The 26,787-nt window shown below is 39.0% G+C and overlaps 3 protein-coding genes across 8 annotated transcripts in view; 2 read left to right on the top strand and 1 right to left on the bottom strand.

Annotated features, from left to right (window-relative positions):
- Nucleotides 1–13,817, bottom strand: part of LOC106169250 (Na(+)/citrate cotransporter-like) — a 27,187-nt gene extending 13,370 nt beyond the window's left edge. For 2 of the 5 annotated variants that reach the window (XM_013548661.3, XM_086995006.1), the window contains exons 1-2: nt 13,358–13,494; nt 12,959–13,095 (exon numbers count right to left, since the gene is read on the bottom strand). In XM_013548661.3, coding sequence (XP_013404115.2) covers nt 12,959–13,028 — 70 coding nt within the window. In that variant the 5' untranslated portion in view covers nt 13,029–13,095; nt 13,358–13,494. Of the gene's footprint in view, nt 1–5,420; nt 5,563–12,958; nt 13,096–13,178; nt 13,315–13,357; nt 13,495–13,647 lie in introns of those variants that run through there. The other 3 variants (XM_086995002.1, XM_086995003.1, XM_086995004.1) reach the window with 3 other exon arrangements.
- On the top strand, nt 3,816–12,418 carry LOC106169252 (vesicular glutamate transporter 2). Of its 2 annotated transcripts, none has more exons than XM_086995008.1 (11): nt 3,816–4,046; nt 4,587–4,720; nt 5,493–5,610; nt 6,566–6,653; nt 7,078–7,164; nt 7,534–7,667; nt 7,833–7,982; nt 8,578–8,710; nt 9,418–9,540; nt 9,881–10,005; nt 10,372–12,418. In XM_086995008.1, exons 1-11 carry the CDS (start codon nt 3,888–3,890, stop codon nt 10,690–10,692), a joined length of 1,572 nt encoding a protein of 523 aa, XP_086851134.1. In that variant the 5' UTR covers nt 3,816–3,887; the 3' UTR covers nt 10,693–12,418. The 2 variants fall into 2 exon arrangements, with proteins under 2 accessions (XP_086851134.1, XP_013404117.2); XM_013548663.2 differs by having other exon boundaries at nt 7,492–7,667.
- On the top strand, nt 13,753–26,787 carry LOC106169251 (vesicular glutamate transporter 2). Its single transcript, XM_086995007.1, has 11 exons — nt 13,753–13,920; nt 16,576–16,709; nt 17,068–17,182; nt 19,607–19,694; nt 20,399–20,485; nt 23,308–23,477; nt 23,685–23,834; nt 24,210–24,342; nt 24,696–24,818; nt 25,227–25,351; nt 25,574–26,787. Exons 1-11 carry the CDS (start codon nt 13,756–13,758, stop codon nt 25,895–25,897), a joined length of 1,614 nt encoding a protein of 537 aa, XP_086851133.1. The 5' UTR covers nt 13,753–13,755; the 3' UTR covers nt 25,898–26,787.

The raw sequence follows: 26,787 nt of genomic DNA, 5'->3' as shown, positions 1-26,787 counted from the left end.
TTCTGAACAAGATAATCAGAGAGGCCGAGTAAGAGTAAGGATTTCCATGGGGTCGGGAAGGGTCATTTGTGAAAAAATATATTTTAAGGATTGTTGTAGTAATTCTGGAAGTGCGAAAGTTTGACAGCGGGCCGAAAAGTAAAAAAAATATGCCATCAAGGAAATAAAAATAAAGGAAAAATGATAAAATAATAAATGATAATTGATAGTACAAAATGATAAAAGCAGCCAGGCAGATCACATATTTTATTTACTGAACAAAACTCTTCACACACGTGTTACTTTGACGTAGTTCGTTTGACTTTCAACGCACAGAGCGCTTGTTAAGTCTTAATTTGCATACCGTCCTCGTAACGAGTTGTTTGTTCTCTCGTGCTGGAGCGCTTCAAGAGATTTAATGCGGCGGGTCCCTGGGTGACGCGTGCACTGTGACTAATTACTCTACCACAGGGAAATTATCTCTAAAATCATCATCTAATGCCATCCTCAATTCACAGCGAGGTCTGATCGATACTTTTCTACAACAAAAGTGATGCGTGGAAAAATAGCGAGAACCATTGCGGAAGTCTAAATAATTTAACTTCACACTTTTGAAAGTTGAAAAGGCTGAATAATTTATATACTCCGTTTGTAGATAATTGCCGACGTGCACGAAAGCACCACGCCTGGTTAAGGTTTTTTCCGGGTAAATTTATACTTCACGACCCCATGTTGATAAACGATTTCGACGTAGGCTCGTTTATTATAATTTCTCTGTATTTCGCATGTTCGACCCTATTCGGTACTCTAATATTTTGATCATGTATTCCGTGATATGTGCCTTCGCAGTCAATTACTTTTGAATGGTATTTCATAAATCAATCAAACACATTTATTGATTTAAGGTACACTCCACGAGATTTACCCACCAAAATGAATTTTCCCGGGAAAATAAGCAATTTGTTTGTACTCACGACTCGTTCATCTATCCCTTTCTGCACTTTGATTCGACCTTTGATAAAATTTATAAAAGTTGGTTTTAGCTTAAAATGACTGACCAGTCTTTATAACAGCGACCGTTTTCCTATAAACTCCAATGTACGTTCCAAAAATAATATTTAAGGGGTTAAATCATTTAAAGGTGTATGTTAAGTTTTATAAAAAGTCATGGGTGGCAAAAATAAGCATCGTGGGGATTTTCAAACAAAGTGTATTTTTAAGTCATAATACCAGTGGTCATTCATAAACTAGCTCCTCGTGAAGTAGGTAGTTGGTGCTTTTTACAAAGGGCATTTCATTTCAGTGAATTCCTAGTCACATCATAGCTACTACAACTGTAGTACGTGTTGCTATTCTGGTCGCGGTCAGTAGATATATTGGGAGCCGATATAGATACATGTAGAATATTGTGCCCATTTAGTCAGATGGCGCCACCTCGGGATAATGGCTATGTTACATCCATCACAACCCCGTTCACTGATTAACTCCCCATTCTCATAGATTAGATCGACCTACATTGGATCGACCTAACTCCCTGGGGGTTCACGCTAAATAGCTGTCAGCCGGGCGGACACGAAAGTTAATTACCCCTTAAAGCTTGTAGTAGGCGGGGACGGACACTTAAGGGGGATTATCTGACAGTAATCTAGTGAGACTCCCCGCAGTGATAGATCGATCTAAAAGTTGTGAGAACAGAGCCTTAGTCTGACTGTGAGCAGACGACATACACCCCATTTCCATAGATTAGATCGACCTACTTTAGATCGACCTAACTCCCTATGGGTTCACGCTAAATAGCTGTCAGCCGGGCGGACACGAAAATTAATTACACCCTTACAGCTTGTAGTAGGCGGGACGGACATTTAAGTAGGATTATCTGAAAGTAATCTAGTGAGACTCCCCGCGGGGATAGATCGATCTAAAATCTATGGGAATAGAGCCATACATGTATGTGAAAAAGCGTCCGTTTATTTTCCCAGCTGCTGAAAAATAAAATTCTCCAATTCTTTTGAAATTACACAACTGATGAAACTTTTCAACAGAAAATGGACAGCCCTTTAGCAACAGTACGTAAATACAAAGAAAAAACACAGTTAAGGTTAGATGTAGGAAGTGTCACTTGGCGATCAAATTAGTCAAACCAATATTTTACCATTTAATTCTATCTGCAACAAAGAGAAGAATGTCCCCATTCACAACAGAGTTGATATGCGGACTAACATATACCAGCATATTAAATATTGCAAACCCACTTGTAAGCTAGTCGTGTAATCGCCGCGGGAAACCTATTCATTGTCTATTGAGGGATTATAGTCCATTAGGTCTGGCCGGAAAAAAACGCTTAGCAATGAGAATGCTTTTCCATTTTTGCTAGTGTAAAGTATTGGGAGTGTTATAAATAACAAATGCCTCAAAGTAATTACGTTTGGGTCCGCTTACTTTATATATTTTGTGAATGTGCCATGAATTGAATTTTAGACTGGAACTTTTTTCCTATCAATGGGGCGAGCTAGACAGCCAATGGGAGCAGTCGATTTAATATCTACTCTCTTATGACCTTGACTGTTACTATCACAAGATAGGTAGAAGATACCGAGTGGGCACTGCTAAAGAACGCAGTCAGTTCCCACAAAACACCAAGGTCAAATTAAGCTTATTGCCTGCAATATAGGCTTTTCTATTGGTAAGAAGGTATTAATCATTCCGAAAAGACAAAGAGTTATGCTTTTTATTGGCGACCTACGAAAATTTGGCACATTTAGTGTGGTTAGCGGTCTTCAATATTTATTAATGTATACTTCTTGTAGCAAAATTTATAAATAGAAATTACACTCACGAAAATGGAAAAGGTTAGAAACGATATCGAGGGACACCTTATAGACTATTGTGCGGTAAGCTTTCAAGTGGGTCGGCCATATTTGATCCGCAGATCTGTAAGTCCGCGGACCAACTCTGTTGTGAATACCCTGTAATACCCCCTTTACACTGGACGGCGTCCTTTCTGCGACCATGAAATTTGGCATCGCTGTGGTCTTAATAAGGAGCCACGAGCATTAATTTTGTATCAGAATGAATGCTCAATGATCGGCCAGTTGTCGGCACGTAAAGCATTATAATTTTTTAACTCTCAAATGGGGCCGTACTGCTGGACGCAGAAAGGACGCCGTCCAGTGTAAAGGGGGCTTAAGTGGGCTTCAGCAGTGCGGGTGGAGATGGTCGAGGTACAACAAATCACTGGTAGATAAAGCTGTTAAACCTGATTATGTCATAGATAGGTGATATAACCAATGGCGTCACATAAATGACGTAACTGTGACGTCACCTTAAGACATCCCCTTACCACCACATGCATTATATACACTTAACTCGATGCCTGAAGGCTTTATAAGATGTAACAATAGATAACGGAAGAGATCTTTGTCAAAAATTACTGAATGAAAAATATTACACGTACAATGTATGTGGCTCTGTATAGGGTGCGTTAATGATGAATACAATAACAATGATGCGTTAATTCGTGACCTGTTTGGTGTGATATCGAATATCGTGTCAGTCATATTGTCAGATAAGCCAAATAGAGGGGCTTAAAACTTCCTGTGTACATCTGCTATTCAAGGCAAATATGAAATGTTACCCTAAAAAAATTACAAATCACTTACAAGTCGTTAACATTTACTTTCCAATATACCATTTAGATTAACATGCATCATTTAGAAACGTTTACTGTTGTGAAATATTAATTCGGCGCCTCGAAGCACCCCAACTATGTTATTTTTAACTAATCTAATCATATCGGTTGAGATATCGCCCGCTCCACTAGAGAGCGTGATGAAAGGGAAACAATTGAAGGGGAGAGTCGTGAGAGGGTGGACTAAAATCTCGAACTCGGAAGTAACAGGGTGTGCAAGATGGCGTGGTGCGGTTTTGTCCAAAGGAGATATGTTGTTTCTCTCCTCAGTTTCTTCGGCTTGTGTCTTTTGTTTGGGTTACGAAGCGCCCTCTCGGTGTCCCTGACGAACCTCGTTCAGAGTCACGCAAGTGGAAATGACTCGCACCACCACACACCGGTGAGTTCACCCTGCCTCCTCATCCCTTCTTCCCTCCTTCCTCAGTTCTTGACCTAACCTTATTTTTACTCTTAACGGAACCTGTCCTTTCTGAACAGCAGCTGAATGTAGGGTCGGTATTTATTTATTTATTTATTTATTTATTTTATATTTGTCACCAGCGTAATGTGACATCCCTGATGGTCACATCGATACATTTACTTTGAAATAATCAACCTTTATAAAATTCATAAACTGACAACTGACAACAGTAGATCATAGATGATCAGTTAGCTCGATAATAAATGGACAAAGTAAATAATGGTCACCATCTCAATTACAACTATTATTTTCATTATTTCCTGTTTATTATTATTATCATTATTATTATTATTATTATTATTATTATTATTATTATTATTATTATTATTATTATTATTATTATTGTTGTTGTTGTTGCTGTTGTCGTTGTTTTTATCATAATTATCATTATTGTTGTTGTTGATGTTTTTCTTCTTCTTCTTCTTCTTCTTCTTCTTATCATTATTATTATTACTCCAGCACAGCGATAACCATTCTTTCCACTTGGACTGGACGACGTCTGAGGTTGGTTGGGTGTTCAGTGCGTACGGCATAGGCTATATCATCACACAGATTCCAGGGGGAGTGCTCTCCGCCGCTCTGCCAGCGCATTTGTGAGTAGCACATTCAGAATGTAATGCTTTCACGCAGATTCGTTTCTTCTTTTTCTTCCACTTTTTCTTCCTCTTTTTCTTCTCATTCGCCTTTCGACTTTTTATTCCCCTCAAGCACGTGCCTTCTTTCGCCCGGAATGTTAAAGAACTAACAGTGACTATTTTGCAATAAAATCATTATTAAGGCTCCATATTGAGCGTAAAAGACTTAACTCTGTTTCTTTGAATTATGAAATGTTTGTGTTTGCGCGTGCGTGTGTATGCCTGCGAGAAAGTACGGATGCACGTGCCTTTGTGTGCATGGGGGGGGGGGGGGGTTACCAAACGTACATCATAATTACCTTATTGTAAGGAGGGAGGCCCAAAGCACTTCTCCATTCCTCAAACCATATTGCTACAGACGAGACAATAAGGGCGCATTCCCATAGATTTTAGATCGATCAATCTCCGTGGGGAGTCTCACTAGAATACTGTCAGATCATCCGGCTTAAATGTCCGTCCCGCCTACAACAAGCTGTAAGGGGGTAATTAACTTTCGTGCCCGCTCGGCTGACAGCTATTTAGCGTGAACCCCCAGGGAGTTTGGTCGATCTAGTTGGATCGATCTAATCTCTGGGAATGGGGTCTAAGACACAAAACTGCCTTTTAACAACATCCACTACATGTTAACAACACACAAATGCGCGCGCGCGCATATCACCTCCTCTCCTGCGCCTCCTGCCAGAGAGTGACGAGGTGACGCTCATAGAGTGTTGTCTTTTCGTCTCTTCAGAGTGTTCAGCTTCGCTTGTGCCTTCAGTTTTGGGCTCTTTGCGTGTCTTCCGTCGGCTATCGTGGCGGGGGACTACCGCTATGCCGTCGTGATCCGCTTTCTACAAGGTTTCGTGGAGGTGAGTTGCAGGTATACTAATACCCTATGAAAATATTATTCTAAATGTTATCCCTAAGACAAATATTATTGTTATTATATTGAATAATAAAGATGCTGGTCATTATTATCATCATTGTTGTCACTATACTGTTAATGGAGCTGATTTAGTGGAAGTACACGTACTCCGGTAGATAAGACTGGGCAAAGTTAATTGCGTTAACGTTTTCAACTGAAACGTTTCACGAATTCATTCATCCTACACGCACTTGTTGTTTAACATATTTCGAGACAGTGCTGACACAGACATAACTCTTGTATTTACAAAGAAAATATTTTACTCATAAAATACTGAGGGAAGTGAACCGCGGACAGATAAGTTCTACGGTGATCACGCAACCGTGTTACGCCAAAATGCTATCTTCAAGCACTTGGCTTTGAATCACCTTCCATACATATATTTATATACATTTGATCTCATTCATCGTGGTTTGCGGTACTAATATAATATTACCGTATCACGTTATCTATCATAAGCAATGACTAGATAACCTTGACCTTCGTTGTCATAGCGGTAATTATGTAACATAAACCTGCAGGTATCAGTTATGTAATATCACTCACGTGATGTCCTTTTACGATTTTGTCAATTACAAGCTGACTCATGACCGATGGAAAGCTTTTTTTATGCAGTTTGAGTGTGCCTGTCTATTTACTTATTAATTTATTTATTGCCGTATCTATCTGTGAATATATATTTATCCATTAACCAATCATCCTATATGTTTTTATTCGCATAATCTTGTTGGAACTTTACGTATTTACGTATCCTTTTAGTTATTTCATTTACTAAAATTACTTTACCTTGATTACTGTCTTCCAAAGGCAAAAATGGACTAGTAAAAGGCATTGCATTACATACTTTTTAATACTACAACATTAAACACTCACTAGTGTCACGTGTGTGTATTCCCCAGGGGGTCACTATCCCTGCACAGCAAGGGATATGGACGGAATGGGCACCGGAAAGTGAAAAGAACAAGCTGTCCTTAATAGCCCTCTCTGGTACGTATGATCATGGGTCGTGTTCTTTTCTAGTGTTACGTTTAACTGGACCGGTTCACTTTGCCTTAGTGACAACTTAACGCAGTTAAAGGTATTCTGACTACTGCGTGTGAGAATCACCTAAGCTGACCCCCAATCTATCGACTGGGCTGGTAACTTAGAGCAGAATGCAGGTACCAAATTTGTGGAGAATTTGTGATATGGAGTAAAAACAAGTATCGCTTTTTTTTTAAAATCAAACTTCATTTTTTTTTTTTTTTTGGTATTAAAAAAAAAATAAAACACTGTCGTTGAAAGTGGGGGAATAAATGCAACATGGCGTTGCACGGTTACAAGGTTAAAGAAAAAATCTGTTGATTTTGCTATTCAAATGGTCATAAAAAGACTGTATTTTAACAAACAAATGAATTATTTAATATTCCAGGGGCGTATTGCGGTCCAGCTATTGCCATGTTGGTCACGGGAGTGGTCAACGTAAAGTTAGGATGGTACTGGATATTCTACATATACAGTATGTGCTCTAAAGTCAGTAGTGATTAGTTTTCTCAAAAATAAAAATTGATCTACAGTTGGTGTTAAATCGTAAGCTTTAAAATTTTCATGGTCATTCCTTCATACAGCTTTATTAAATGTTAGTGACATTTATCACAGTGAACTTTCAAATTAAAATAATTAAAGTTCTTATTTCCGAATAATTCATCATGTCAGAAAGAGCCCACTTGCAAGCAAGCAGGCAGACAAGTTTTGGTAGGCCCAAAGACATTTCAACGAACTAGCGGGCGCTTTTTCCTACATAAAATTGATATCAGTCACATTATAATTACACATTGTCTTCCAGGCATCATTGGAGGGGTCTGGTTTATCATTTGGCTGTTACTAGTGTTCCAGTCACCATATAAATCACCCAATAGAATAGGGGACAAAGAGAGATTGCTGTTTGAAGAGGAAAAGAGAAAAAGAACGGCTAACATAATGAAGACTCAAACATCCAAATCTATCAAAGGACTGGCAAAGGTGGCTGTGGTCTCCCTCTCTCTCTCTCTCTCTCTCTCTCTCTCTCTCTCTCTCTTTCAGCCTTGATCTTGCTGTCTTTACATCAAATCACAAATGAAAAAAAATCAGTTGAATTATTACACATTTGGCCATCTTACAATAATTAATGCGTACATTGCAATTTAGGTTAAAGGGATTCCGTGGAAGTCAATTCTGACGTCACTTCCTGTATGGGCAGTTTTCGTTGCCGGAACTACCCGAAGCTGGGTCCTCCTACTGGTGACCAATTATTTCTCAGAATATTTGGACAACGTTTTCCACATGCCAATTGATGTGGTTTGTATTCTTTGAACTTGGTTCTTATTTCATTAGCGGTATATACACATGCACAGTATTCATATGATGGATTTAAGAGAAACTTGAAAAAAGTTAATCTATATGATGAGTTCTACCTGGTACAGTGTAAGAACGTGCATAAGGACTTAACATGGAGATACTGACAATTTCAGTCACCAAAGTTTTAATTTTTTTTTTTTTTTTTTTTTTTTTTTTTTTTTTTTTTGTAAGTCTACATTTATGCATAGCTTTTATTCATAGTATTGAAATACAGTTAATGACATTAAGGTAAGGTCAAATTCCCGTGCAGCCTGTTGTAATTGTGAAACTTCTGTCATACATGTACATGTACGTTCATACAGTAATATACAAAAAAACTCACTTACCGGTGTACGCTTGCAAACCAACATACAGACACCAAGGAGAGGTTTATGAAGTACACGAAATCAGAACAATACTCCCAGCATTATACTTAACAACAAGCAATACTATACAATGTATTAAAACTTTGAAATTTAGGACACAATGAAATGTATTACGCAATAATTATAATTATCTAAGATTTCTATCGAAAACAAATGTATATACGTTCTAGATCGGGTACCTGTCAGCTGTCCCGTTTTTTGTGACGACAGTAACCGTGTGTGTGGGGGCGGCCATTGCTGATTTCGTCCTGAAGCGGAAGGTGGTCTCCAGGACTGTGGCCAGGAAGCTATTCAACTGTGTTGGTAGGTTTCTAATTGGGTTCCCATTGACCCCATTCAGATCAAAAGATTTAAGGATCTTCTGATCCACGGATCAAATATGGCGGACCCTACATGAAAGAAGAGTCGACTAATCCTCTGGTGGTCTCCCGTCATGCGCCGTCCTTGCAGGGGTCTAGTAATTAAACCTCGGAGCCGTGATTTAATCCGTTTAATGCGGATTAGTTGGCTCTTCTTTCATGTAGGGTCCGTCATATTTGTTCCGTGCATCAGAAGATCCTCGATCTTCTAGTGTGAATGTCCCCATTGATCACTGTAAACTGTTACCTGCACACTGTACATGTACAGGTGCCAAAGACGTGTGACAGAACAGTATCTAAAAAAATATTGTATTTAAAAAAATATTCCTCTTTAAAACTGTCAGTTACTGAAATGAGCTTCAAGAATTTTACTGATAATTTAATGCAATTGTCGAATTTATTAATTGCAGTTAATTTGGCAGATTAAAAAAGCCGTCAGGTTGTTATTTGCATCGGAGATGTGGACACGTTTCAGAAAATCTATTAAATCAGGCAAATGAAAATCAGCTGGACTATCTGACATATTGCTTTTCATGTCACTTTCCGTGAAATCTTGAAACATCTAACGTTATTTTTAACAGCCCATCACCAGCTGGATTCATTTCATATACACCCCCTTCTTCATTAGGCTAAATGAAATTCTCCTTTCAGGTTTTGGCTTTGAGGCAACAATCTTAATAGTCGCCGGATTCATGACGTCATATTTTCCGAATGAAATCTTAGCCGTGGTTTTACTATCTGTGTCATGTGGATCCAGTGGGTTTGCGGCTTCAGGTTTGTACGGAAAATTTAATTGTCTACAATGTGCATGTATATGTCGATTTTCATTCGACTTTTATTTGTTTTAATACTTCGTTTTGGTGCATATTATATACATTGTATACCGAGAAGGATTCCACAGTTGTCGTTTTACGTCAGACTTACAACAAATGCAAGCTATATTCAACTATTATTAATGTAATCTGCATTATACTTGAAAATTGTGGTTTATACGGTACAGAGCTACAAATAAAGTTATCACCACATTTAACTTTCTTCATCCTTTGAAAATCATAAGATTTGGAAATCTGGTTAAGGTAAGCCGCTTGACTTCAGATTGCGTATATTCACGTAGGTTACCAAGCCAATCCCCTGGACTTAGCACGTGACCATGCCGCCATTTTGATGGGCATTTCCAAACTAGGAGGAATAGGAGGAATGATTATGCCCAACGTTGTTGGGGTTCTTACCGTCAACAGGGTATGTAGGGGGGGGAGTGAAGAATGCCTGTCACCAACAGACGGCATTGTTGTTAAATCTAACAAAATAAAATACGAAATAATCTCAGTGTATATAATGCTGTATATGAATCATTGTGAAGATGGTGAATGGTTGTTGTGAATATTGCTATAGGAAAAGTTGCAAAAAAGCGAATTAAATGTAACGTATGTACATGTACTACACGATAATCACCAAACATAAAGATCTATGAAAATAACACGTAAAACGCATAAGTATATGAAGCACGTGTGTGTGTGTGTGTGTGTGTGTGTGTGTGTGTGTGTGTAAGAGAGAGAGAGAGAGAGAGAGATACTGGTGTTAAATTTATTATAATACATGTTCCAGGATCCTGCGGGTTGGTCCAACGTGTTCTGGTTGACCGCGGGGATAGAACTTGGCGGCGTCCTATTTTTCGCCATATTCGCCAGCGGAAAACAGCAGCCGTGGTCCAGTTACCGCGACGCAAGAGAACTTGACATCACGCGGAAAAACACGACCAGTTACGGAGCCACACGAAGTAGAAGCGTTCGGTTTTCGGAAAAGACCGGCGGTTCGGGTTATCCAGGTTATGATGAGATCAATGACGAAGATGATGAATATGATGATGGAATATTTGACGATGATCCTCTCCGAGAATCGTATTATGATTCTATGGCCCCATATTAACACTGATTCAATCGTTCAGACAGTATTATAATCAATCTTAAGCTTCACTTTGTAATGTTTTACATTGAGAAACACTAATTGATAACAGAAAATATAACAAAAACCTGGGAAGACACACCTTTCATTCAGTTGATTGAAGTAATCAAAAGAATGAAACACTGGAAAAGTACAAGATGAATAGGGCTGGCTCTATTTGAAGTTCAAAAATGGAAAACCACATTACGTTCACTAGCATATTGCACGCGCATACTCTATCCAACGCACAAAATAAAATTGCGTCGAACGTGTTTAGTAAAAGGGATCATCATGCAACAATATTCAGCTATGGTATAAAGTGAGGCAACATCTGAAATGTTTTTCCTGAAAAGTAAAAGCATACGTTTACTTTCGCCAAGATTCACTTTTTTCATCATCACATAACAAGAGGAGCACACATCCGAACTTTACAGCAATCGACCGAAGAGATAAAATGAATAGTGCCTGCAGAGGTGATTGCGTTAGCTGTGACGAAACCACAATCGACGGTGCTGATTTCACACATGGTTATCACTTTTTATCTTTTCAAACCAGGTCAATTCCGGGTTCAACCATCAGGAGACTATGTGACTTGACATGGAATAGTCATACAATTATGATGACCAAAGCTTGATAAACATACTTTTACAACAAAAAAGTACTACCTTATCTCCAACTAAAGATTAAACTCAAAATAAGTTGTTAATTTTATACTTAGTAAAACAATGTTGAGATTTCTTGATCCGAGGTTGGGGCCCTGTGACCTAAATACCCATCGAACATTTTTGACTGATAGACAACAGATAGAAAGGAACATTGTCATCTCTTAACTTTTAAGTTCTTTATCTCTGTCAACCCTGCTTTTATTACGCCTCTATTTGACAAGTATTATGCTATATAACCCTGGAATTCTAGTTATTTATTGAGCACTTCTTTATCTGAAAGTACTGTTTTACTTTATGGATATTATACATGCATAAATAATTCAATTTCCTTATTGTACGACATAACACACTTGGAGCATCTAGTATGCGGTAGTTCTTAGCAAAAAATAGATTACTAAGCTATCAATGATTCTGTGACCCAATTTTTCATTCCAGTACATTATAAAAAAAGTTAAATAAACACACCAGTACTGAAACTTAACGACAAAAAACATAAGTTGCCCAGCCCAAAGAGATAAGAGAAAGACAAACTCGGCATGTGCGTTTCAAGCCTGTTCCTAACAATCAGGCGTGATACACACAAGATGAATTACACGGATCACGTGAATACACATAATTAAGTTCACGTCATTCAATTAGAAACTATCCTTAAACCTTATTTTCCGTTTCTCTTAAGTATGTCACAAGGCTTTGTGATAATAGCTATGGCAACTAAATGGTGTTACATTTCAAATTGCACCGTTCACAAATCCTGTATTTCATAAACGTACGTTGCACGTGGAAGAGAAGCAAACAAAGAAAAATTAGCATAAGGGAACAGCACTATTAGCAATGCATGTAGTTAGTAATCTGGTTGGTATAAATACTTATTCTTATCAATTTCACATAGATCTTGATGGAAAAAACGTAACCAAAAAAGGCAATCTGTTCAATTTTCTGGTCTCAGCACGGTAATTAATTAAACAGTACACGAACGGCGAACATTAGCGATATACAAGAATGTAAAAGAATATCACAGTTGTGCGTATAAAAATTTTAAAAAATGACTTTTTTCTTTCATTTGTGATGACTGGATCCCCCTCTCTCCTCCCTCTCTCTCTCTCTCTCTCTCTCTCTCTCTCTCTCTCTCCGTGTGTGTGTGTATGTGTATGAATGTGTGTGTGAGTCCTTACGTTAAAAAGATACACGTATCAATATCTGACAATATTATAGGCGGACTACCAGCAAGTAGCTAACTTTATTCGGCGCTAAACCGGTTCGTTCGTGTTCTAAACCGGTCACCTCGTCGTACACTTTACTGTCACCAGGGGCGGATCCAGGATTATTTGAAGGGGGGTAAGACCCCCCTCCCCCCCCCCTCCCCTTGGCGTGGGGTTCGGGGTCCGTTGAAGCGCCCCGAAAATAAATTGTATTTAGAGGGCGAACGGTGCCATTTGGTACGGTTTAAAACTATGATTCAGCTAGTCAAAATTCTAATTTCAAGAGGGGACCATTGGTGTGATTTTTTTCAGAACCCCCCCTGACACCGCCCCTCCCCCCTAAATCCGCCACTCTATCACTCCCGTTTTTGTCAATGTCAGGCTTACCTTCATGCCGAATATTTTGCCTTTTCATGTCCGAACTCTTGCTCTCACGCACTGTACTAAAATTCGCCATTCTGGCAGCTACAACTAGGTGCGGTTACGCTAGTTTCCCTTTGTCGCCCTATCTTGTCACCATGTGCCTGAAATAGGAAGAATAGCCTTCGATTTTGGACTACTCCTAAGTACCAAAACACTTGGTAACGTTCGCCACTGATCTTTATACCTGCTTTTCTTATCCCCACGTGACTATATAAATGACAAGTCAGGATTCGTCATATCCTTTCTACTTAGTACAAATTTTCTCTTTTTTCGAGTTCTGAGATAGAGCAGGTCTGTAGAATGGGGATTCCCCCTATCCTGTATATCCGGAACTTATAATTACAGCAGAGGACGGTGACTCACTCGGTTATATAATTATTGAAGTGCACGAGTCTTAAAGCCATGGCACTGTCCTTCCAGGAATAAACCTTTCGGTAACTTCCGGGCTGCGTCATAAACTGGTTCACATTTTCTCAAAGAAGACATTATGATGCGAGCCAAGGTTGTTCGCGGATAAGGCCTTGTGCGAGGCCGGCATGCACCAAGATCTCCAGAGTAACTCGTAGAAACAGTTCATTCATCGGATGTGTCACACATTAACATTGCACGGCGAGTAAAACATTACTTTGCGTGAGAAAACAGTTACGACTGACCTCTGAAAGGAATTCAAGACCTCTTCTTTTCTCATACACGAAGCAAACATCAATACCACTCTTGTTCTCTTCGACGCCATCTTACGTTCCTTCGGAGACGCCGTCGTCATGGCGTGGTGCGGATGGGTTCAGAGACGCTATCTGGTCTCCTTCTTGAGTTTTCTCGGGCTGTGCCTCTCGTTCGGACTGCGCAGCGCCTTATCCGTCACGTTCACCGACGTTGTGAAGACCAACGGAACAGAGGGAAGCCACAGCGATGCTCTGAATTCAACGGTAAGTAGTGGTTCAGTGTCAACGTAAAACTTAAGCTGATGCACATGTACTACCACCCTAGCTATTATTATATATAGGATTTAAGTTAGTTAAATTTTAGTTTACACGTCCCAGTGGTTGCTTGATCGCGCTTTTAAATATAGTCTATGGCTCTGATACACTAAGACTAGCCAATTTTAAAATTAGGAGCTCAATTTTTTTTACTTGGTCAAAATACAACAACTGAGTCATGGACATTAGCAAGCCAAACGTCCCTCCTAAGCTCATCCATTTTATACACTCTCACTAACCTTAATGATTTTGGTCATCAAACTGACTCATACCACTGTGTCCTATATAAAAGTAAAAGGACTTGCACGGTCACTTGGTAGTATCGTTGCCATGGTTATCCTTTAACGAGCCGCCCCCACCACCTTCACGATACAAATACTATTGTTCTCACGTGTACCCCTCTTGACTACAAAGGCTTTTAACATTTGTCCTTTGTCGGTGGACTCTTACAAAGATCCGCCATTATCAGTCTTTTGTCATTGAGTTCTGATATGGCATTATTAACCCCCCATACTCTCAGGGCAATCTAGTTTGCACGTTATAAATAGCAATCAATTACAAGTGAATCTGATCTCATTTTTTAATCCATGGCTGATTTTTTACCCACTGGTAACTAAATTAGATTGAATTTCTGCTTATACATATTTTGAAGACTAGAAACGAAGTAAAAGAAATATTTGTACTGAATAGAGGTACGTGTACTTGGACACAGGTATGTGTATAGAGACTAGTACGTCCATGGCTGATACCTATTCTATACGCAGAGAGAGAGAGAGCGAGAGAGAGAGAGAAAGAGAGTTCAACAGAGAGAGAGAGAGAGAGAGAGAGAGAGAGAGAAAGAGATCATTCAATTTCTCTTTCACTTTCATAAACACACTAGCACATAGACACACACTGGATAATTTACACACACACACTCCGAAATTTTACACACACATTCACACACGCATACACACAGGAAGAAACTGTTGTATGCACTAAATTATATAAATATATTGAGCCTTGTACGTCGCCGGGTAGTATGCACCCTCTCCTAAAAATGCACCTCCTAACAGACTCTTTAGCTATTCTGTAGACAGCGGCCTTGTCTATGATAAGATGAGTGCCGTTGGGTATCTTTGCTTATTGATTTTATGCTGAATATTATTAAGTAGTATTGTTACTCGTGTTATCGATCACAATGATTAAGTGCAACAACATAATAGAAAAACAATCGTAAGATCACTTAGTACCGATATAAAGTAATGAAATGCAGTGCCTGTTGTTTATAGTCAGCTGTTTTTTGTGTCTTCGACGGAAATTGGCATAAAACATAGGTTGATTTTGTCCTTTAGAACGGGTACCGAGATCGAAATTATCATCGAGAAGATAATCGAAAAAGACTGGTCTGGAAATAACTTACACCTGGGGGGGGGGGGGGTATTTACTTTCGGATCATCTATCTGATAAACGCGCGATTACCTGATGTAAGATACCTGACTTCGTAACTAGGAGTAATAATGTGTTGGTTATAAGTGGATTTTTTGTACTTTTACATGATAAAACTGTTACATACTCCACCATGCTTGAACGTTTTAGTTACGTTAAAAAACTTGTTATGCATATACAAAACTCCTCCAATTTCAAGTGTATTTATTTGAAATCTCTTAAATCTAAATCTTAATTATCTTAATCTTTACTGCTTTTATCACAACAGGCTTGTTTATCGAACCTAGATGCGAGTACATATTACGTACATAGACCTGACCCGACCTGACCCTTAAATGAACAGATAAAACACATTTCCTGGCTAAGGACAGGACTAAATTTGCTTTATAGATATAACAATTAGTAATATTATAATGTCATTTTCAGTCTTAGACTGGTTCCCATAAAACTATCGTGCTAGCGTGATCGCTCTAACTCCGAGAGGATTCTCGCTAAATCGCATGCAGTTTAAGAGGCTTACACAGTGTACATGTCTTTCATGCCCACTGAAGCTGCTGGGGGGGGGGGGGGGGGGGGGGGTAAATCACCCTCTTCCAGGTTGCTTCCAGGTTGGCTGATTATATAGGGGAAAACGGAAAATTTTAGACCAAAATGACTGTCCATTTATCTGAAGACATACCTGTGAAAAATCAACCTGTCGCCCTGGTAGAGGGTAGGGGTAAATTACTTTCTTGCACTATTAAACGGAATGCAACTAAGCGAGAATCCCCTAGGTCTATCCTGATAGTTACAGTACGATAGTTTTATGGGAACGGTCCCTTAATCAGGTGTTATTCTGAACACTTGACCGTCGTATCGACTACCAAGATAAACGAGGGAAGTGCCGCTATTGTTTTGTGGTCGTAAATAGAGATGTGTTTCCTGTAACAATGGGCAGTTACGTTATGCATCAACCACATGGATGTATTTGTTGTCTGAAATATATGTGAAGATAACAAAATAACACGTGAAATAAATTTATTCATTTTCACTTAAGTAATTATTCTCCAGCTTATGGCTGTTCTAAAAAATGAACTGACGCCCTGCTGATGGCTTTATCATAAAAGCGGCATTGTATGATGAATCAAATTGTCAGAGATATGCATGTGTGTGTAATTTTTTCTCTGTTTTTTCCAGTGTCCAGCTGAAGATAATTTCACGCTGCCGTGGAGCACAGACGAGGTGGGCTGGGTGTTTACGGCCTACGGTATAGGCTACATCATCACACAGCTTCCGGGGGGAGTGCTCGCGGCTGCCCTACCAGCTCACAGGTACGACTTTCTCACTTGGTTTTAATATTTGTCTTTTATTTATTTATTTATTTATTTATTTATTTATTTATTTATTTGATACCAATTTGTTGTTTCATTTGCGTAATCTTTATTTCTCCTTTTATTTATCTATGCATATAAATCTAATTTTATGTGCACTGACGTCTGACTTGAAATTGATTCCTGTCTCTCTCTCCCTCTCTCTCTCCTTGCGTTTAAAATGTCTCTATCTGTAACTGTCTTACACCCAACTACACTATACTTGACGCATAGAACGCAATACATTTCTGTATACACTGCAGTAAAACAAAAATCTCGATATCAGTTTGTTAAAGCTGTCACGTGCGTGTTGTTTCAGGGTGTTCTGTGCCGCCACTGTCATCAGCTTCGCGCTGTTCGCCACCATTCCCACCATGATGAAAATCGACTGGAGGCTAGTTGTCGTTATTCGGTTGTTGCAAGGGCTCTCGGAAGTAAGTGCATGTACACGCATAACCCCGTTGATTTCATTTAGGTCGTAGACTAAGTCGCTAGGTAGTAAGTACTCTGTTTTTATCCAATATAAATGATTCAGTATCCCCTATACCCCCCCAAAAAAAAAATATATCGACGGCTTTAGTGGATCGGAGAAATAAAATGTGCAACTTTCTTGTTCATAGATACAAAGCGGCGTACAAAAAATCAAGACCTACTAAAAAACAAACGCACTCACATTATTTGACCTAGCTGTGTTTAAGATAAGTTCATAGTAAGGGAGACTTAAATTGTCTGCTTTTGTCTAGTGTGTTTTTTAATTTTTTTATAATTCTTTATAGATTGAAAAGGGGAGAAGCGGGTACAATGTACCACTGCCCCATCCCCAAGCTCCCCTCTCTCCCCCCCCCCCCCCCCCAAACTGATATGCCATTGGGATACAACTGTTCATCACTGAATTATACTAAATACGTGAAATCCGCTCAAGTTAAACACCTGTGTATGTTATGTGCGGCTCTGTGACTCATGTCGTACCAGTACCAGTAAATATCCTACTGCATTATACATACCAGCTGCGGTTCAGCTAGGAATTTGCTTCCAGGAACCTCAATCGAAACCGAAAGTAACTTGTAGAAAAACACACTAATGTATTTCACAGACACGATTAGCAGTGGTTTATTTTCTTCACGCTCCCTGTACTATGATGAGGTTGAAATTGTGCACAACCACAAAGTACATTTCAAAACATGTTATATTGTCCTGTGAAGAAAATTAATCTCTGTGTCGAAGCTTAATCCTGAGAGGGTGATGTGAACGCTACAAAATAGAAATTGATCCTTTTATAATTTTAATTCATTCTCAGTCGTTCAGACCAAATGAGAACAACGTGAGCTAAACTGTCCTCGGATATAATGCCTATTTCAAAGTTGGCACTCAACATATAGATCGCTATCGTCACACCCATGTGGTCTTAATATTAATAATTCACACGATTTGTGGTAAAACATATTTTTTTCGCGGATCAGTTGTCCTGAAAGCGCCCTTATGCAGAACACGTCCTCACGCGTCACCCTCTGCCTCCCTTCTACCAGGGCCTCGTAACTCGAAAGCATCGCGAAGTGCGAATAGGGATATCACCTTTTATTTCGAGGCTATTATATGGGGCGAGTATGGGCGAGTTATGGAATCGAGACGCTTGTGCTCGGTCGCAATGCGCGATGCTTTCGAGTTACGGGGCCCAGGACCACAGTCGGAAGTGTCTCACGCGAGATATCCACAGGCATTCCTCTGTCTATTTACTGGCTGTTCATATTACTGCGCGGTGCATGACTTTTTTACAGTTATGACGTCATCACGCAGGTGGTCTCTGGTAAAGTATGCTCATGTATAGAGAGGGTAAAGAAAACGACTTTTATCTCCACACGGAATTATTTGCAAGCCTGAACCCTGTACATCCGATTACATTATACGTGCACTAGCTTAATGCAGAAAGCTCCCTATGTCGCGTTTTGCTCCTAATTCTTTCACAGGTCAAATGCAGGAGTGAAAAGGAAAGCAAGTACAAAAATGCAACGTTTCTTAGCCTAAAAAAAAAAAACAGAGCTAGTAAGTGGGCCAATGGTAAGGATATGACGTTCAATAAAATGATTCAAGTACAAGCATGAATACTTGAGTTGTTTATTCACGGGGTATCCTGATTTCAAGGATATGGAGCCGAAAACGAAAGCAGACGACAGATGTAAAGAACAGTTTGCAAATTTAAGTCCCATGCCAGAAAAGCTTTCGAGTTACATTATATTTTCGATTTCCGTTGTGTTCGATGCCCTGTTTAAATGTCCTGGAAGTGCTCGTACAGTTACCACCCATCCCAGGCCTGTAGTAAGAGGGGCTCGGAGGGTTCGGAAGAACCCTTCCTTTGCTGTGAAAAGGTCCTCTCTGGGTAAAATTTTAATCTAGGCACAAGGAGGTTTCATCTTAAAGGTCCACTGTTTTAGAAATAGACCCCCCCTTTTTTAATTGCTGGCCTGCATCCTCTATCCCTACTTCACTCTCGCTCCCTTAATTTACGCGCGATCACACCCCGCAATTATCTCACACTATGGACATTTACTTTGGTATTTTCGACGGTTAACGCATGACCGCGGTCCTATCGTGGCTAACTTTCCAAGTGTGACTATAATAATACGTTCTCTTGACTGCGGTCCAAATAAACCCAGATCAGGAGTTACATGTAGGTTCTATCAGCGTCTGCAAGTCAGAACGGCGACGGCTGTCCTTTCTCTTAAACAGTTAGAAATTTTGTTTGAAATATGGAGTTAGTAAATACAGTACCCTGTTTTTCAGGGTGTTCAAATCCCAGCCCAGCAGGGAATATGGAAGGAATGGAAATATGGAGTTAGTAAATACAGTATCCTGTTTTTCAGGGTGTTCAAATCCCGGCCCAGCAGGGCATATGGAAGGAATGGGCCCCTGAACACGAGAAAAATAAGCTCTCATTGGTCGCTCTTTCAGGTGAGTAAGAGTGTGCCACGTCATTTCCGACATAGCAATTTTTTTAATGTGCATTTCCGCTTTAGAAGTTAGTCAGATTTTTTGGAAGTGACTGCCTTTAAACTTTAACTACTCTTCTTTTTACTGCCCTGCTGTTTTCAAATGACGGGCTATACTGTTGGGCATTGCATGTATTGCAAATATTTTTAATGTTTTGAATACTTTTAAAGGCGCATATTAAGCAGGTAGCAATGTCAAATCATTGCCACTAAACGCGCCCTATTGATTTTTCGTTTCTTTAAAAACTGGGTAAACGGGTAGATAATTGATGTTTACGACCAGATATATGTTAAAGGTACAGTTTTAAAGCTTTTTCAAGCTTACCGACTTATTATTTTGGGTAATTTTCACTTTTTACTCGGCTTGTACGTTTTTTTTTTTTTTTTTTTTTTTTTTTTTTTTGTTTTTGTTTTTTTTTTTTTTTTTTTTTTTTTTTTTTTTTTTTTTTGTAACAGGGTGGTACTAGAAATTTGTGTTTACGGAGCATGTGCACACTTGCACTCACATCAGTTATGTATCTTTAAAATTTTGGTTGTAAGTAAATCTGCATTTTTTAAATTTTGTTTGATGCAAAAAAAAACATAATATGCGGGATAAAGGTAATAGCTGAACTGCGTGATGCGATCTCTTTCTATCGCTTTCTCTCTCTGTCTATTTCTCTCCAGTGGCGTACTGTGGTCCTGCCATTGCCATGTTGTTGACAGGGTTTGTTAACTGCCATCTGGGCTGGGAGTGGATCTTCTACATATACAGTAAGTAAACTTCCAAACCATCTCAACAAAAATCCTGAACTGGTTAGGTTTGGTACCCTTGGGGTAGTTAAAGGCGAGCTGGTTGTAACACTTCCTCCTACAGTGGGGACCCTTCGCATCTCGTAAATTACCTGACGGTGAATGGTAGTCTAGACGATAATATGCGTTGTGTTTGCTGTGCACAGATGCCTCAGCTGTCGCGTTTGTTAGATTATGCCAACAAAGTTTAGCATGAAAAGGAATATTACAACGGTATAAAGCTAATGTACCAAAGTTTTGCCAAGGGTTGAATGTGATATACATATACGTAGTTCGCCACAAATTAAAAAAGTCTGATCTGTTCAATGTATGCTATTGTTTTGGTGTAAAATATTACATTTTTATTGGCTGGTGGCATGAGGAGCAAAAAAAAAAAAAAAAAAAAATCTTGGGCGAAGCTCTCCCTAGCAGGATATCTTATAGCGATTTTTATCATTTTCATTGGCAGTTTTCAAAGCAAAGATTATGACGTCAGATAGTTGGTAATGTTAGACTGAAGTACACTGACACCATTTTGATGAAATCATTGTACAACTGATATATGTAAATATATGCATATCCCAGGTATTGCTATTGCTTTTGAACGGTTGTTAAAGAATAATTTTCAAGATAAAGCTTGTGGAATCAGATATAGTCAGATATAAAAGTTTATTTCCTGGCTGGTCATCAAATGCATATTTAAGGAGCGGATGTACCCAAATATAGCTAAAAATAGCCATTTTTGGTTTTTTATGTCTAATTATTGGTTAAACGTGTATTTAACGTTTAACAGAATAAAATTTTTACATTTTGAACAAAAAATTTGTTTTTTCTGATTATTCTGATGCTGCACACATCGACAGCGGTGGCCTGGTATATGCCCCGCCTTCGTTGTCAAGGGCCGTTGGCATGGGTAAACTTGGTGGGCGGACCTAAGCAGCATCAGCACGTCTAGGGAAACAATAGAACAGGGATGCGCCATGCCCCCTTTGTCATAAACAGCGATCGGCAAAGCAGTGCCTATTGTTCCGCTTAAGCTGTTTTGATAGTCTCTCTTGATTGTGATCAGCGCTAAGATGAATCTTTTCCGACACATTGGATTTGCTCCAAATACTCGTTCTCCCTTGAATATTGCTTGTTACACGCGTTCTTTCGATTTTCTTGTTAACTTTTTGAGATACACAAAAGAAAAGAAGAAAATTCCGTTGCTTGCTACCCGTGACAACAATCGTCATTCTTTCTATCCATTTTCGCCAACAGGTCGATGCAGTTTAGTGTTAGATTTTAAAAATATACATGGGGGTAACTAGGCATACGCACGGATGCACTGTGCGTACATTTTTTGGCCAACCATGATATTATTTTATATAAATTTAGTGTATTTTCACGGAATATAAAGAAATTCTCTGCTTATTAAAGTCACCTGTATGGAATATACTGGAATAACACACAAGATTGTTTTGCGTAAATACAAGACTTGAGCCCACACCCTAGCATAATTATTCACTGGGTGGCGCATAGGTTCAATACATGTGCATTAAAGAAAGTAAAGCAAATAAATCTAATGATATCGCTAGACTCCGCGCGAACTATATCAGGCTGAGATCACGAAAGAGCTTATTATAAACATTTTGATTTTTCCGAATTATGAGCTGGAGAATTAGCCTTAGCATCAATTCTAGGTACAGTTCTGGATTCATGTACGCACTTTAAAGGCCGACATAGTGTTTTTTTTTTTCTTCAACAATTATCGCAGAATTTTTCCTGACTCACCCAACTTTAGACATTTCCTCTAACAAAGCCTTTCTGGTTGCGTCTATTTCTTGTTGTTGGTGGTCCGATCGGCGTCCTGTAACACGACCGTGTTTTCGAACCATTTTTCGCTTGGCGAATGTGGACAAGACCGCATGCGATGCTGCTATTGTGTGCACATCCTAGAGCGCATCCCTAACACTTGCCCCGACGGCAATTGACGTGGCCACTGATTGCTTGGGTCATTAGGGCTTACTTGATTGCCTGTCAATCATTCTGGCAGTGCTAGCGGTAACCCCTTGAAGTTACTAACAGGAGGTGAGATTGATACAAAAATAAGATTTTCTGACATCCAAATACATGCAAACAAGCTAATTTCAACCGGCAAAAGAGTACCCATCTTCGCGATCGTCAGAACGATAACAGGTAAAGCTGTCAACAATTTTATTTGCTTATGTGGACAATTAACTTCACTGAAAGGGTTTTTGCTCGTTTTCTTTGCTTTCAATATTGACGAGATAGCGTTATCTTAACAAGCTTTAACTATCTACCTGTACACCTGAGGGAGACCAAATTCACCATGCTAATTATGAACAGTATGCTCTAAAAGTGCTTTTTAAGAAATTTTGATTGATCCTCTCTTTTCTAATTTATAGACTTTGAAAGTGAAAATTCCCTAATATTTTGATGTAATTTCACGTTTTTATAGATAAAATCAACAATAAGTGTCTGAAGAAAAATCCCTGACTCCATGCTGTAGTACTTTGTTCAAGTGTCATAATGACATCAAAAGCAAGTTTATAGCTGTCCAGGTGCCTGAGAAAATCAGGTGTATAAAAATGGTGTTTTTGTCCCCAAAATCCCAATATTACGTCACACGATGAAGTTAAAGCTGTGTTCCAAGCATAATTAGATATTTTGAAGATACGTTAAATGAATGTGACAGGAATAAAAAAGCCAAGACCTTTATTTTAAGAGAAAATCTCAAACCTACATTCCCTCCTTAAGTTTATATCCTGGTTGGTAACCCGTTTGTCAAATGCTTATTGTAGGCATAGCTGGCGGAATTTGGGGCATACTGTGGGTGCTGATTGTTTTCAAGTCTCCGTATAAAGCCCTGCATAGACTGGGACAGAAAGAGAGAGAGCTCTTTGAGGAAGAAAGGAGGAAAAAACACGCTGATTTATTTACGTCTGTACAATCGGCAGCTCCACAAGAGGCGGTAAGCGCCGGATGTTACGTCCTTGTTTATTCCAGTGGAATAAACACTGGCCTCAATATTTAACTGTTAGATTTAATGTCAACATGTTTCGTTCTTTATTGAAATTAATAATGAAATATTTGGTAAATTTGGGTATGTTTTCAACTTTATATAGAAACCTCCAATTTGCGCATGCATTAAAATGTTGCTTCGTTTATCAATTTACAGGTCAAGGCTATACCGTTCAAGGCGATTCTGACGTCATTTCCTGTGTGGGCGGTGTTTGTAGCGGGCACTACGAGAAGCTGGGTGCTTCTTCTGGTCACCAATTATTTCTCTCAATATTTAGAGAATGTGTATAATCCTAATATAATTGAGGTACGTAATTTTTTTTTTTTTTTTTTTTTTTTTTTTGTTCAAGTCCGTCGAGAAAATAATTCAAAGCATTTTGTACAAAATAAATTTGAATTTAACTTATGTCAGAAAAGGGTATGTTTCCAATCAACATAGACCGACCTAACTCAGCACGTGTCATCTCAGCCTTAATGTGGTTATCTCACCATAGGTGACACATCGAATCCACGTGTACTCCCACCCACTGTAATTACATCAAGAGTGAAATTGGTTTCTCGGGATCTCTGGAAACCTACCGTTAATAACGACCAGTGACGGATTTCACAAATCAAGGATAAGGATGACATGCTTAAATTATTTGCGAGTTCTTGATGTGCATTTTGTGGACTATTTTTTCAGGTAGGGTATCTGTCCTCCTTGCCGTTCTTTGTTACCACGGCAACCGTGTGTCTTGGGGCCATGATTGCTGACACCTGTCTGAAAAGAAGAGTGGTCTCTAGGACCGTTGCCAGAAAGCTGTTCAACTGCGTCGGTGAGGGGTCATCGATTTGAATCATCAGTATCTTAAGTCTACAAACCGCACGCTGATTGGGGGGGGGGGGGGAGGGGGGGGGGGCGAGGGATAAAAATTATGTACCTAATTGCTGTCATAGCTATGTCATCATTTTTAGCTTTTGCCTTGTGTTCCCTGAAGGCGGGGATTGGCTGCGGAAATAGTCTACTCTTTGTCGAGTTGTGACAATGATGATAAAAATGGTTGGCCCCAAAGTATTTAAAGAAATATGAGATTATATACAATGATGAGCTATGGATTGATATTTTTCATAACTTTTGTTGTTATTATAATTATTATAATTATTATTATTATTATTATTTCACTTCTAGGGTTTGGAGTGGAGGCCAGTATACTGTGTCTGGTCGGGTTTATGACGTGGTATTTTCCCAGTAAAGTTGCCGCCGTCACACTAATTGGGATATCATGTGGAGCCAGCGGATTCGCTGCTTCAGGTAAGATACACGAATAGCTATGAACAGTTTTCAAATTAAAATTCAGAAGAGTCGAGCTTCTGATATATTTGTTAAGACATAGTTTGTTAGAATATGAAATGAGATATACATGCATTGCGTGCTTAGTTTGATTATCATGTCAGAGGCGATATATTTTATATAACAATATAACAATTCTATGATGAATTATCAACAAACAACTCACTGCTATTCCTAGATTTAAATATAGAAATATAAAATATTTTACAAGACGATTGATATAAGATATTACACCAAAAAATAATAACGATAGTAATCAATTTTGGTGAGACGGTGGAAAAAACAAAATTTGAATGGAAAACTCGTTTTTAAAAATATTTTCAAAATGAATGCATAGCGTGGGTTTGATATTGACATTAAACACTTCAGGTTACCAGGCGAATCCTCTTGACTTGGCACGTGATTATGCCAGTATTTTAATGGGCATATCAAAACTGGGCGGCATAGGGGGCATGATTATGCCTAAAGTTGTCGGAGCCTTGACAAGCAAAGGGGTGAGTGTAAAACAAAGAATGTGACGTCACTTCCAAGCTGAAACAAGAAAGGCCATGGTGTCCTTTGTTATATATAGATTTCTATAAAATGATACCCTCTACCCTGAATGTTGGACCGAAGATAAAGTCATCATCATTTTTATCATCTTATCTATTTGTTTGTTTGTTTTAAAATATAATAAAATAATAAACTGTGACTTGTCAATTCTGATATTCTTCCAGGATGCATTTGGCTGGGCCTGTGTGTTCTGGGTCACAGCAGGACTGGAGATGGCAGGCGTAGTCTTCTACGCCATCTTTGCCAGCGGTAAGCAGCAGTCTTGGTCGAACTATCGCGACGCCAGGGAGCTGGAGGATGATAGCGCCAGGTTAAGCGCGAGGTACCAACACAGCGTGGGCGGTGGTCGCGCATACGGGGCTCCAAATTTAGGTGTTAGCAGGAGAACTATTGACGAAAGTTATGTTGATGACGAGGAGAGGCCGTTACTGCGGTATGCCTCGAAAAGGGAGGAACATGAATTTACCGACTCCATGACGCTTTACTGAAAAGTAAAGGCACATGAAATAAGTAAACCCTCTTCCTGGGTCACAGATTGAGTTTTCACTCGGTATTTACAGATACGTCTTTGATTAATTATGTGCATATTTTGTGGATAATTGGTAGAGAGTAAATATACATATTAGGTAATATGACATGCACTCGATAGCCAGCTGCTAGACCGACATGAGTTTGATGGGAATTGTTAGATCCATATGACAGATAGCATTCGTATTGTGAGATTCTGACTTTTTGCTTTGATATTTTTATATTTTATTTTTGCCTTGATATTTTGTTCTGACAGCGGCTTTAATTGATTTCACAATAAGATCATTAGGGGAAATATGGGGGAATCTCCTTGTTGGACGCATAATGCCTAAGTTATTGCTGAAAATGCACAATGTACAATATGGCAGTATTCTCTAACCCAGGATTCCAACACTTAAAGCAAAACAAATGTGATTTTTAACTATGTGTTCAATACAAAACTTTTTGTACCATGAAGTGATTATTTCAGACACTAAGACTCATGAATGATAGGAGTATTTATACCCTCGGCCTCTCTGACTTGGAAATGACACTGGATTTATAGTATGTTACCCCACGTGGTAAGCCTTAATCATTATAGCATTCTATATTAGAATGCAATCCAATGGAATGAAATATTCCAAGAGACGAATAATCTGTCAAGCACTCCGTAGACCGTCTACAGAGACAGAGGCAGGACAGCGACAACGTTATATACATAAGCTGTAAAATTAAAGAATATAATCGCCTTGAAAATGTGAAGGTGAAACGACAGAAATGCTGAAAAAAATTGGGCTTGGCAGTCTTCAGGTTTTCATGTGCTGTAAAATGTGCAATTATTAAAGAATATAATCACCTTGACAACTGACAA

Source organism: Lingula anatina, chromosome 9 (assembly GCF_051362555.1).
Source record: "Lingula anatina isolate TDL-2025a chromosome 9, LinAna3.0, whole genome shotgun sequence".
NCBI classification, from domain to species: domain Eukaryota; kingdom Metazoa; phylum Brachiopoda; class Lingulata; order Lingulida; family Lingulidae; genus Lingula; species Lingula anatina.
The sequence above is the reverse complement of the archived record's forward strand: the minus strand, read 5'-3'. Positions and strand labels throughout refer to the sequence as shown.